The sequence below is a fragment of the Larus michahellis genome, chromosome 2 (assembly GCF_964199755.1).
Source record: "Larus michahellis chromosome 2, bLarMic1.1, whole genome shotgun sequence".
In the NCBI taxonomy this organism is placed as follows: domain Eukaryota; kingdom Metazoa; phylum Chordata; class Aves; order Charadriiformes; family Laridae; genus Larus; species Larus michahellis.
In genome coordinates this window covers 27,851,661-27,864,995 of record NC_133897.1, presented here as the reverse complement: position 1 = coordinate 27,864,995, position 13,335 = coordinate 27,851,661, and the positions used below count along the sequence as shown (strand labels likewise).

General features: G+C 45.2%; 1 protein-coding gene across 8 annotated transcripts in view; it reads right to left on the bottom strand.

Annotated features, from left to right (window-relative positions):
- PPP1R9A (protein phosphatase 1 regulatory subunit 9A) overlaps positions 1-12,915 on the bottom strand; it is a 146,166-nt gene extending 133,251 nt beyond the window's left edge. For 6 of the 8 annotated variants that reach the window (XM_074574698.1, XM_074574701.1, XM_074574703.1 and 3 more), the window contains exons 1-2: positions 12,331-12,596; positions 9,382-11,072 (exon numbers count right to left, since the gene is read on the bottom strand). In XM_074574698.1, coding sequence (XP_074430799.1) covers positions 9,382-10,848 — 1,467 coding nt within the window. In that variant the 5' untranslated portion in view covers positions 10,849-11,072; positions 12,331-12,596. Of the gene's footprint in view, positions 1-9,381; positions 11,073-12,330; positions 12,597-12,723 lie in introns of those variants that run through there. The other 2 variants (XM_074574699.1, XM_074574704.1) reach the window with 1 other exon arrangement.
- Positions 12,916-13,335: the final 420 nt, after the last annotated feature.

Here is a 13,335-nt window from a genome sequence, read left to right as displayed (position 1 = left end):
TTTTGGATCTACAGCTGTTAAGGTTGGAAACTGCTTTACTGGCCACGCAGAGAGAAGGGGAAAAAGAAAAAAAAACCCTTTGTTTAATGGTATTTCCCTCCTCCCACCTTAAATATCAACATGAAAGAAGTGTGCAAAACATCAAGGCAGCAGTTTTCAGTCAATGTGCCAGATTAATAGAGGGGAGAAAACTGAGCAACTGCTTCAGAGAAAAAGGCTGAGCACAGAGGAATAGAGAGCTGCATGGTCTGGTACTCTCATGCTCCCAGACACCATACTGAAACATTCTCATTTGCATTAGTGCACTTTGCCACACTTCTAAATTACCAGCTTTTGCAAGAGTGCTTTAAATCTCTAGATTCATGAGTTCTCTCTGGTTCGCCCTTGTGAAAAAAGACACTGTTAGAATATTCTGAGTATTCTGTTCAAGCAGTCCACACACAATAAAATCTAGTGGACAATCACCCAAGTTGACATTAATGAACAGGTATCTTTGGGCTTCTAAGAAAGCAGAGCTAGCAGGTAAATATTTAAATATGTCAGAATCTACAGAATCTAAATATGTCAGAGTCCATCTTAAAGATGACTGCAAGCTTATAAAGATGTAAAGATGATTAGAAGCTGGATAAAACTTTAGGATTTTTTTTTATCATAAAAGCCATGATCTAGATGAATTAGACAGGATATTGATAGTGTGACTTTTAAAAGCCTCTAGAGCTTATTGCTTTTCAACAAAGAACGTGAATAGTAAATTTGAAATCCAGGTATTTTATCAAATAAAAGGCACCAGGTCTACATGCAGCATAGTCTGAATCTTAAAAGATATCCTTTCAATGTGAACCAGCATCTTGTGCCCTTGAGATTACTCTCTGAATACTGAGGCAGATGGAAACTGCAGAGAGGAACATAAAAAGTTACAGATGTGCATAGACTAAGAAGTGCAGCTGCATGTGTAATAACACAAGGCAAACGGGTCTCAGAGATAAATTCTGCATTTACGCCTTCCACTGACTTTATCATATGGAAATATCTGAGTGATCTGACAGGTCTCTTGAATCAATTCTAGTGAGTAAAATTAGCTTCTGCTCTCACTAGAATACCTTCTACATAAAAAAGGACACCACTGAATAACAGCTATCGCTTTGTACCATTTAACTACAGGAACATCAGGTACTTTTTTTTTTTTTAATAGATTATTTGTGGCCTGCAAGTTCAACAGCGCTGAAGGAAATTCCAACTCTTAACAGAAATAATAGACACCGTTAGACAATACAGTAGTCTATTAGGAACATGGGAAAAGAGAAGGAAATTGCCTGTGTCATTGCCTGCTATTACAATTCTTTAATCTTAGTTGGAAAACGCTCAATTCCACCTTAAAAGTGGAACGCTGTCCCTTAGCCTTCAGGTGCTTTTTCTTTATGAATATAACAGAGATGCAATTATGCTCTTTTTCAGGCTTTGTCATCCCTCGCTGAGCAAGATAAATTTCTTAAGTTCCCTGTTTTATGATAGAATTAACCAAGAAAAAGACAGATTAAGAGCAGCAAGTTGCTGCAGCTTTCCCTGCAAACTCACTTGCCTTAAGCAGAATCCACCAGGCACATTCTAGATGAAGTCTCCTTAGTGAGTTATAAAATGACACTCACAATTCCCTACCGCTACCAAAATATTTTGCTTCATGTATCTAGAATGCCATTTCCCTTCCTCACAGCTGCATCGCACCGTGGGTTACTGCTGTCATTCTGTGCCAGCGAGTCACAGTGCGGCTTTCTCCTTAGCTGTCATCCCCCACAAATGAATCACTAGTTTACCGTGAAACTTCTTAGCTCGTAAATCCATCCCCACTACTCAAGTCCTCCCAGTCACCCGCGTTTTACTCTAATCCCATGCAATGATAAGGCTTCCCCACTTTCCGTCAAAAGCAAGTGCCATTAGCGTGCTCCAACTTTCCCAGACAGAACTACTGAAATTTTTAACAAGGTCTTGTATCTTATCAAAGGCAGTGGCTAATTTAGCCTGACGTATGCTACCTCTCATAAATCCATTTGCATGTATTCCACTTTTCCATTTGCCTCCCTGCCTTTGATTCTTTTTAAAGTTTTTTTTCTATTGCTTTGCTATAGGGAAAAAAATAATAAAGAGAATAATAATTTTCAAGCTGCCAGAACCACCTCTTCTCTACTTTCTGAAAAATAGCTACTGCATGTGCTCTTCTGCAGTTAAATACCATCTCTATTTTGATAGTGTTCTGTTTGTTTTGAAACATTGGCTACAAGACTTTCTAAAATACTTCTTTCACCCAGCCCCCTACAAATTTGAGCACTAAGAACTTCTAGGTTTCATCTTCATTTCACTATAAGAAGTTCCACTCTAAGAGCTTCCACCTGTATACGTTTATTTCCCTCTTAGTACCAATTCCATGTTTGACATGACCAACTGCACCAAAAAAGAATGCAAGATATTAATATAAACCGGGGGTGATAGCTCTACTCGTAACCTCATGCTCACTGCTTAACACCCAACTTCCTTTCCTATTTCATTTTTAATGGATAAATAGCTTTTTACTACTTGGATTATTTTCTTTTACAAGGTCAAACTCAGCTTGACTTCTGGCAAAATCTTATTCGCACTTTAAGACTTCTGAACTCTATGACAGTCTTCATTTTTTAAACAACCACTTTTGCCACTCCTTCCAAGCTCTTGGATGTTCTCTTTGGCTGGCTTTTCTTCTGATTAGGTCTGCAATTATTCCACTTGTGTATTCCGCTTTTTCTCGGGATGCAAATCCTACACACTTTTTCTCATTCTGAATCAAAGAGGTTCCAAGAACCCTACCGTCAGCTCCCTTAGCCCTTTGGTTCAACTTACTTCAAACCATTTCCCTACAGTTTCTTGGTCTGCATTTTTGAAATTCAAAACCTTTAATTGGAAACTCCTTTCAATCTAAACCACATAAACCTCTGATGCCAATTATTCAATCCAAACTTGGTTTCTACAAACAGCTCTTCCACAATGTCCTCAATGCCTACAAAACCCAGTTTAAAGCAACATTATTTCTTTTTAGCTCAATAACTGTATGTGAACATTGCATCCAGGAATAACTGGCCCCTAGAATTAGTAGTGAAATTATGACCTATACAAGAGTTAAAGTCTCCACAGCATATTGTGGCAGGCAAATAACTTTATTCCATCTACTATATTCCAGTAATTCCATGCATTCTTAATGCAAGAAAACTCTTTTGCATCTGAAATCACTGTTTGTGAAAGACATCCAGTGGAAGTATACAATTCCAACTCAGTAATACACTTCATGTACGAGATAATCATGTAGAACAGACTCACCTTTTAATAACCAAAATAGCAACTTGTTCTGGAATGCTTTATCCCTTCACAGTTGTTCTTTATCTAAGACTATCCAGTCTTTGAATCCTTAATATTTTCTCCTCGTTCCTTTCCAGGACAAATATAAAAGGTTCTGCCTTTCACAACATGATCTTTCATAACCCATGTAACTGAATAAAAGATCGGGTCCCACAAACGCTCTACGTATCCTACCACCAGATGAGAGAACTTGGTTTTACATTGTTAACTTTTACAAATAATCAAAGTGAGCATGACAATCCTTGCAGTACAACACATTTTATTACTAATAAAAGTAATTATTATTTTTATCATTACTAATAAAAGTCTGCAGAATTTCCTGTACTTCACAATACCCGAAAAAAGTATGTCATTTTAAGTAGCAGAACACACACGTTTCAAGTTACCCAAGCAACAGCTCAGTATCTCAAACTACTTCACATGTCGAGATTAATGGATTTAATAGCCAACTTGCTGCCCATTTTACAGAATTCAAATACCGGCATAAAGGTTCAGTGATTTCTTCAACATTACAGGAGACAAAGCCTAAGCCTGCTTAATATCCAGTTTCATGCTTTAGCCAAAACTACCATTTACTCCTGACGTTGGAAATAAAGCATGGGCACAGGAGCAAGGGTGAAGAACTAAACTTAAGGAAAGGAAAATACACTTTCTGTGTATTTCAGAAGGAAGCTACACATTTTTATTTATCTGTAAGGTTTCTTAATTAACCCATTAAAAAGTGGATTAACTTCTCAGATTCTTTAACATTTTAGATCTAATTTACCCTCAGGATGTCTCTGCAAGTCCTGTCTTCCACATCTGCCTTCAACAAGTGTCCTAACACCCGCTAGGATGACTTTATTTATAGAATCATGGGCTCACTGAGGCTGGAAGTGAGACCTGGGTGTCATCTAAATCCAACTCCGTATTAACTTAAGTAAAACACAGATAGAAGCACTGCCAAGTTTGGAGCCAGGGACTGTACAGTGCTTGTGGATGGGGAACCTTCACTTATGACTTCTATGATCCAAAATAGTTCAACATTTTAACAACAGGTAAATACCATACTAAATATTGAATCAGGCAAAGAAATACTCTCTTTTTCAACACTAAAACTTTGAAATGTTTCCAACATGCTTCATTTTGATGCTTACCAAAGAATAGTAATATTTTAGAGAGTAAAAATTTTCAAAGTAATTACAGGGTCAGACTGTTTCCCATTCTTTCTTTGCTACTATTTACATTTCGGAATACATTTTAGGGAGAGAAACGAGGAATAACTAAAAGAAAGCCTTGCTCCTTGAATTGATTTTTAATAAGAAAAATCACCATATAGTTCATAAGACATTTCAAAACAGCTGTTAATTACAAATGTTGTTTATATTTTACACTAAACTAGTCACAGCACTTCTTGTAAAACCTTTTCAAATGCACAGAGAGAGGGAAGCACGAATTCCGATTCCTGAAGACCACTTGAACAAAACACGATCTGGGAAACTGAAATGCTGTAGGGTATAAGGCTGAGTCATGCTGCACGACAAAAGAGAGGAAGAACATACGAGGCAGGGGCACTAGTGATCATAATCCCTTCATATGGAATTAGCTGAAGCATGGAAGAGCCATTTGCTCTATCTCTTCCATTCCTGTTACCCTCTCTCCCACCTACCCTAAAACTCAGAGAGGTCCCCTTCACCACCATGGCACCCCACGGAAGCTTTATGGAACCCTGAAAACTGCAGCTGGGGCTAAAGCCCCTCACTGCACCACAAGTTACCTGCTGTCTGCCATACAGTCTGGTCACATCCTAGCCAGCCCTCTCCAACCCCTTCACCAGGTAGGGCCAAGTCAGCAGAGCAGAAAGTGGCAAAAGGAGGCTCAGCAGGAGATACCAATTGCTGTTAACAGCTTTAAATGGTTTAACGTGTAGCTGGTGCCAGAAATAGGGCACTAACTGAAGATGCAGCCATCAGCTACCAAGAAACCAGATAGTCTGGACTTGGAGAGAGGAGAAGAGGTAAACATTACTCTTCCATTCTAATTCCATCCAGGATGGAGGAAGCATGGATCAAAAGGGACTATGATTTGGGATATCAATACATTTCTATTTGTTAGGGTGTGGAAAGCCATGAGGTACTGAATTTTGCACTACTGGCAAACCTTGTCCAATGAGCCCGCAATGTTTGAGAAGCGGTACATAACCCAACCCTCATGAAACCCTGCAAAACTCAACCAAAGCCCAGTAAATCGCAGAGCTTCTCCTTTTTGTGTAGAAATGTATCCCTGGCTAAAAGCAGGGTATTTTTTTTCCTCATCGTATTCACTTAACTTTTGCACCTCTTACACTTGCCTTGGAGAGTTTCAGTACCATCCCTGAACAGAAACACAATATCTCAACACAAGAACAGGCCAGTGCTGATGAAGGCCTCTATATCGCTGTATAAACACTTGTATCAGCAGCTCTATCAACATGCACATCCCTTGTTCAGCAACACACTCATGCCCACTCCCAGCACTTGGGCCTTTTTAGGCTATTTTTTTATTGAACGGCACCAAGCTGACTTAAGCTCCCACAGACATGCACAACTGCTCACATCCGTGATGCCGCACTCCAAATACCTAGAAACTCTCCAAGCCTGCAATGGCCCCTGGGCAGCCACCTACTCCTAAAGGGACTTTCAACAGAGATGAGATCAGCAAACATACCCCATAATCCTAGAGCAGAGTAAATGGCCCATGGAGCATGGGATTTGTGATAGAGAAATTACAGACCGTAACAGAGCAGAATTTCCTGCATCCGCTGACTTGAATCCTTCTCTTTATAGCGAGTTTCTCAATAACTGGCTTTTTTTCCTGCTTGGGAGATGAGCAGAATACAGTCTTCATCAGTTTGATGAGTAAGATTTTATTTATTCATCCTTCTGCCTATGCTTAATACTTCTCATAGTCCACAGCGTTTTCCCTAAAGTGACAGAAAGGATTCCCCTTGGTGGTAACTGAAATGTCTTTGCTCTTCCGTCTCAGCACCCTTCCCACTTCTTACACATCTACCTGAAAAATCCCTTGGAAAAACAGTTCAAAGATGTTCATCCAAACCTATTGAGACCTTCATGTAACAACTTTGTGGCAATAACTACCTACCCATTTCACAGATTACGCATTCAAATGCCAATTTTGTTAATTGTTTCAGAGCTCACCTGTAGGAGGAGAGTAGAGGTACAATACTGTGAAATCAGCCCTAAAGATCTAGAGTTTGGGTTGGATTTGTCACACCACTGTCTAGCAGAGTAGTTAAGTACAAATTGCTTCATTTTAATAAAGACGAATCAGTTTTCAACAGTTCAGAAAAATATTCCTACGTTGCTTTTTATTTTCCTCTCAGGATGATGCATGAGAAGACATTAGGAAAGTATAAGTGAAACCAGTTATGCCCACAAACACACAAAATTGCCTAGAACAGAACAATTCTCAAACAGCTGCTGTCTATTCAGCTAGCAAGCATCATCCCCACGTAACAGGCGGGTGAAGTGAGTGATGGGGTACATTCATCCGCTAGCACCGTGCGAGGGGACAGAAGACAAGTCCCCCTTGCCCTCTCACTGCTCATTGCCACCCACCTACTGGGCAGAAACCACTCTCCAGAGCTGGCTGACCACCTCCCAGCAGCGTGACGAACTGGCAGAGAGGCAGTGCAGGAGCCCAGAGACTCACAAGCATCTGAGGACCCACCAGGGGATTCTCCAGCTGCCCCTCCCGGGTCCCTTCCAGGGTCCCTGCCCGCGGCACCGTGGCCGCGCAGTGACCTGATGCTGCTGGCAGCCCGCCTGGGCTTACGCTGCTTGACACTGACGAGGGAATTACGGAGTGCTGCGGAGAAAAGGCAGGAAGGCTCGAGAAGCAGCTTTTAATTTTCCACAACTTTCCCTGTACTTCTTCCCCTTGGTGCAAGCCTTCCACATGGTCGCGCTTCTGCTTCCCACACGACTAACAGATTGCGTGCACTGAAGGCACCCAGGACAAAAAGCAACCACATGGGCATCTCACAGACTTCCCAATCTCTCCTACTCTCCTCTGTCTCAGCGCAGCTTTTATTCTGTTTTCTTCCTATCTACAATGAAGATGCTAAAATAATTAAAGCAACAATTCTTCTACTTTGGCTGAGCTTGTTAAGAGTGCTTTATGCTGAAAACCATGACAAATGTACTCTTTTATTATTTACACAAATGACTTTTAGAGTATTTTCCTGATGGACTGTCATTATTATTTGGTAATAGTAATCTGAAATGAACATGGCATGAAAATCTTGAGAAGAAAAGAAAAATTTTATAACTAAATACTCTTACAGCCCATGACAGCATGATTCAGACAGACGACAGCAATATACTAAAGTAATAGTGTCACTGTTAGCTCTTTCATAACAGAAACAGCAGAAAATCCAACCATCTCAAGAATAAAATCAGTGTAATCACTTTTGGAATCCTTATCTGTTGCAACCGTAATAAATATGGTAAAACAAACCTCTGCACATCATTGGTAGATGTTTCAGATGAGGACATCACCTTGTCTGTTAGTACAGCCTGAGGGGGAAGGCAGCGGAGGGGGACAACTTTCATAATCCTTTGGAATAAAAGTTTTCTTTACTTCATCTCCAAAACAATTAAAGAAAACCAGCTAGTTTAATTATGGGAATAATCTAGAGGGAGCACAAACATTGTTAGAATTTTTGGTTCATGATGCAAGCCTGAATAAAATACTAACAAAACAAAACAAAAAATCCATTATCTTGGCTCAGAATCTTTTGTTTCACTGTAAAAAATGGTCTTTTAGAAGCATGAAGAACGCAAGGCCGTTCCCCTCCTTCCACCCCTGCAGAAACAGATGTGAAAACCTGGTTGCTTCATTCAGATTAAATGTTCTTATACAAATCTTACCCCACCTTAAAGCACGGGTGGTGTAAAACACAAAACCGCAGATTTTGCAAATCACATTACTTTAAGTCTGACAGTGAAGCTCCTGTTTGTTGATTTAATAATTTTCAGTACTTAACTCACACAATGAAAATACAGACAATTACAGACTGTTAATTTAAAAATGTTTAGGTTTCAAGTACTCCACCATATATGGCTCTTTCAAGAGCCATTTCTGGAAAAAAATTACTACAGTTTTGAATTGTCCATTTGAGACCACGTGCATGAAAAGCAACCCAGAAGTAATATACTTTAACTCTGAGACTCAGCAGTAAAAAGCTGGTACAAAAAACCACCCATAACCCATGACTAGTTATTCCTTCCAGAACTGAAAATACTTGATACGCCATTCTTAGCTGTAATTTCAAAGTACTTAAAAACAAACCAAAAAAATCTCTGCAAGAAACGCACCCTTCATTATGTATTTCAGTCAACTGACTTTGGCCTTTCTGTAGCTCTGAGACATACTAGATATACATATATTAATGTTTATAATAAAGTTACTAAAAAGTGAAGATGCTACTAGAAAAGATGATACTAATTCAGATGCAGAGTATTAACAGTCCTCTACTACTGAGACAGAATCACATTGTACTTCACGTCACAGTGTTTAAATACAGGAACTTTAAAAAACATCTGATGAGAGCAGAAGAAAAGCCATCCGATCTAAAGAAGCTGTGATTTCAAATGAAAAAAAGCAGCAGCACAAAGGCCACCAAATACCCACTTCTACATTTCACCACGCGATTACAGTTCAATCATGTAAGTCAAAACATCCATGTTAAAATTCTCAAACTTCACAAACCCAGCTGTCATTCTCAATTTCTGCGAGCTTAGTCAGCCATCAAGTAGTCTAGGAAATGACACACGCTCATCAGAGCTCAGCTTCCTTAATTCATTTAAGATTATGCTCGCTGGCTGACTGTAATAAAAATGTGTATCGAAAGATCCTCTGCAATCTTTCCAGAGCCGAGATCAGCTATCAAAATCTACTTCAAATAAAGTTGCACTTGAAAACTAACCAAACCGCAGAAAAAGAATATAGAAACTTTACCTTAATTGGAGCACGGCTAAACTGTATTTTTCTGTTGGCTGGGATTTCATCTTCATCTGGCAATCCATTAATTTCAGAATATTCCATATCAGGTTCATAACAGTTATTTTCATCACTGTCATCCTGATCATCCTGTTCTGTACCTGTCTCTCCCCAGTCAGAATTATATCTCGATCGTACCCGATACACATTGTAGTCAGAGTGCATGTACACGTGGGAACTCTGAAAATTATTCACATCTTCATGCGCTTCTTTTTCACTTGCCTCATCATAACGGGACTCAGTAGCATCTGAAACAGCATCTGTGGCAAAATCGCCACCTGAAGCTACATTTCTTGGTAATTCTGCAGCTTCGGGTCTATCAAAGATACCCTCTGTATACTCCGACCGTTCCTTTTGTTGCAACAAAAGTTCTGTCTCTGTTTTTGACTTACTCCTAGCGCAGCTGTCCACAGATCTTTCGCTGTCGAGCACGTTGACCGAATCCTGTTGACTCGCTGCAGAGCTCTCAACACAATCAGCACTTGCCTCTCTACTCTTCTTTATTTCTTCAGTCGTTCTTGAACCTGCCGAAGTGCCCGTGGACGTCTTCTGCCTCAGGGCTGAAGGCATGCTGTTCTGCTGAGAGGTCTCAGCAGACGGCACGCCTGAACTCTGTTTGGCTGGCGGAGACCACGTGCTGGTATCTTTCAAAGGGCTGAAACCCTCAAGGTTTGCCACTGGGGAGGAGATACTTGCAACGGGAGACGAGAGGTTTAGTGGATAGTGACCAGTTACAGAGTACTCTTCATTGTTCTCCGACTTTTCTACAACGATTACATTGTGCGAGTCAGTGTTTTCAAAAACTGCGCTGAGCTGACTCACAGTTGGAGAGACGGTCTCTGTCCTTGGGCTAAGACTGTCCAAGGAATCAGTGCTGCCTCTGTGAGACTTAGAGCTGCACCATTCATCTGGAAGCTCATTGGAAACGACTTTCTCTTTCTTTGGGGAATAGCGATTGGAATGTCCCATTTCATGAGCATTTCGCTCAAACATCTTCCGAGTTTCAGTGAACTTGGAATAGGAGGGACCATCATGGATAGTATCAAATCTACTAATCCTTTCCGAGACAGATGATTCCAATTTTACAATCGAACCATCTGCTTTTTCTACAAATTCTTTGGGCCTAATTCGTCTTTGAGGTGATGGAGGACCACCCTTCCCCCTGGTTTTAAGGGTAACTCCAGCACTTTCAGTGGGCTCCATGCCCATCTGCATAAATAAGTTCTTAATCCTATTGACATTTGAGCCATATTTCCTTCCCCTGCTCTGCGAGGCCTCTCCTTCCTCTTTCGTTTTTTGGTCTCCATCTGATTTCGGTTTGTCAAAGGTGCTTTTCAGCGCCTGGAACTCAGTTCTGTAAGCATTCCTGTGAGGAGAGGCACTTCGGAGGGTTGATCTTTCCCCTGAAGACTCCGTTTTCATCATGTTTACTCCAGGAGCGCAGAACTAGCTTACATAGTTTCTGTGGTGCTGCTCTCAGTCGTCTGCCACAGCTGAGATTCTGCTCGAGGAGTGTTTGTCTCAGGGGGCACTGCCCTTCAGCAGGGCCACACTCCACAGAAGATCTGGAGGCAAATATCTAAACACATGAGGTCAATTCTGACAAAGCAGCGCAACCAAGGACTCTCAAGAACAACAGCTGATTTAACCTGCAATAGAAAGGAGGGGTTTCTGAATCATGACAGGTACTTGTACTTCTTTAAATCTAAGCCACAATTTCCATTTACCGTTCATTATATTACCACTGCACAGACACATGAAAACTTGTCATTACAAACTTTTTCAAATCGATTGTTGCCTAATTTGCAACATGTAATACCATTCTATAGCGAAAGAATGGATCGTCACATCTTACCATTCACAATGTATCATGTCACAAACACGCATGCAAAGGGAAGGCAATGTGACAAGAAAAATAACACTACTTTTGTGTTATGGAATTTTTCTAAAAAAAAATATAATAAAAAAAAAAACACACCTCTGAGTTACTTACATCTAACTATAAAGTAATTCATGCAAACATGATGGTTCTGCTTCCCTGAGGCATTGCAAAGCAACCCTTGCTCTCTCATAGAAACATAATGGTAGAAATACCATCAAACATCATATGCTTATAGAAAGGCAAAATTACACGGCAGCTCGAGGGAATAAGACAAGCTGCACCCAAAGTTAACATCCTCAGCTGACACGGCAAAGAAAGTGAAACCCAGTGAGAGAAAGTTGCCCCTCGCCACGGCCAGCGGCTTTAGCACCTGCAAGAGCCTGGAGGTGCCCCGGGGGGGCTGCAGGAACGGAGACGGGGCTGGATCCTCTCCCACCCCCCGGCCCGGGGGGCTCGCAGGGGCCGCCGTGCCGGAGCCCCCCAGCCTCGGCGGCCGCCCCCGGCCTCCGCCGCCCCGCGACGGGCAGCGCCGAGAGCCAAACCCCTCTCCCTTCCTCCTGCCCGGCCCTCGCCCCGCCGCGCGGCCGCTCCCGCCCTGACGGAGACGCCTCATTTCGGGTGCTGTGACCCGCGGCCGCTCGTTACCGAGACGGAGAACCGGGAACCCCCCGCCGCCGCGGCGGCGGGAGAGGCGCGCCCGTCTCCGCGCACCCCGCTCCCGCTGCCCGAGCGGGGGACGCCGATGGCCACGGGCGATTGAAGAGGCCACACGGCAGCGGCTGCTCCCGCTCAAGGCGATAAACTTAACCCGGGGGGACAGCGCCAGAGCCCCGCCGGCGGCTCCTCCTCGGGCTCCGCGCCGGCGGGCTGGAGGCGCGGAGCCCCGGGCAGCAGCACCTTGCGGCGGGGCAGAGCCCGGGCGGCCGCCCCGGCGCGGCCGAGCCCTGGGAAACAAAAGCCCGGTGACAGGGCTGCTCCCCCGCCGAGCCCGGCGCCTCTCCCGCCGAGCGCCCACGCCGCCTTACCCCGCCGGAGCGCCGCGGCCGGGCTCCCCCAGCCTCCCGCCTCAGCGCTGCTGCCGCCGCTCCTCCGCCGGCCCGCGGCGGCTCGGCGCCTCTCCGGAGAACGGCCGCTGCCCGCCTGACAGGAGGCGGCAACCGCCGCGGCGCCTCAACGCCATTGCAGGCAACGGCGGCGGCGGCCGGGGCACCGACACGGCTCCGCGCGCACACCCGCGGCGGCAGCGCGGGGGAGGAGAGCCGCCGCGCCCCGCCGCAGCCGCGCTCCCGCCCGCCGCCCGCCCCACCGCCGCGCCGCTGCCGCCGCGCCCCCGCCGCCGGACGCGCCCCGAACGGCCGCCGCCGCCACCCGCCGCGGGGCCGCCCGCCGCCGCCGCCGGCGGGTGACAGGTGCCTCACCTCCTCGTCGAGCCGCAGTGGTTCGCTCCGCCGGGGGAACGGGGCGGGGGGGCGGGCGTGGGAGGCGGCAAACCGCGCTCCCGCCGCAGTCCGGCGGCGGGCGGTTACCGCCGAGCGGCGGAGGCCGGGCCCGGGCGGCGGGCTCGCCCGCGCCGCCCCACCGCGGTGCCAGCGCCGAGCCCCGCCGGCTCCCCCCGCCCCCTTCCGACCCTCGGGAACGCTCGTTTCCAGCCCGACCCCCGCGGGGGGGAACCGGGACAGTTAGGTACCCGCCTCCCGGCGGGAGGGCGGCGGGTGCGGGTCCCGCAGCCGGGAAACCTGCGGAGCGCGGGCGCGCCAAGAACTCGGTACAGATGGAGATGCAGCGTGTGTGTGTCCCCCCGCTATTAAGCCGTTTCCCCCAGTTACGCGAAAGAGCGAAGCGCTGGTAACAGCCCCGAGCAAACCGGTGAACGGCTCCGCGGACATCACTCGTCCCGGGAAGGGCCGTCAGGGCCGGGGGATGAGCGCGGATCGCCTTCGGAGCAGCAGCCCGGCCCGCACGCCTCTGCTGTCCCTCGGCCGGGCGAGTGCGCCACAAAAACGTTTGGGGCTTGATGGCAGCGAATAAGG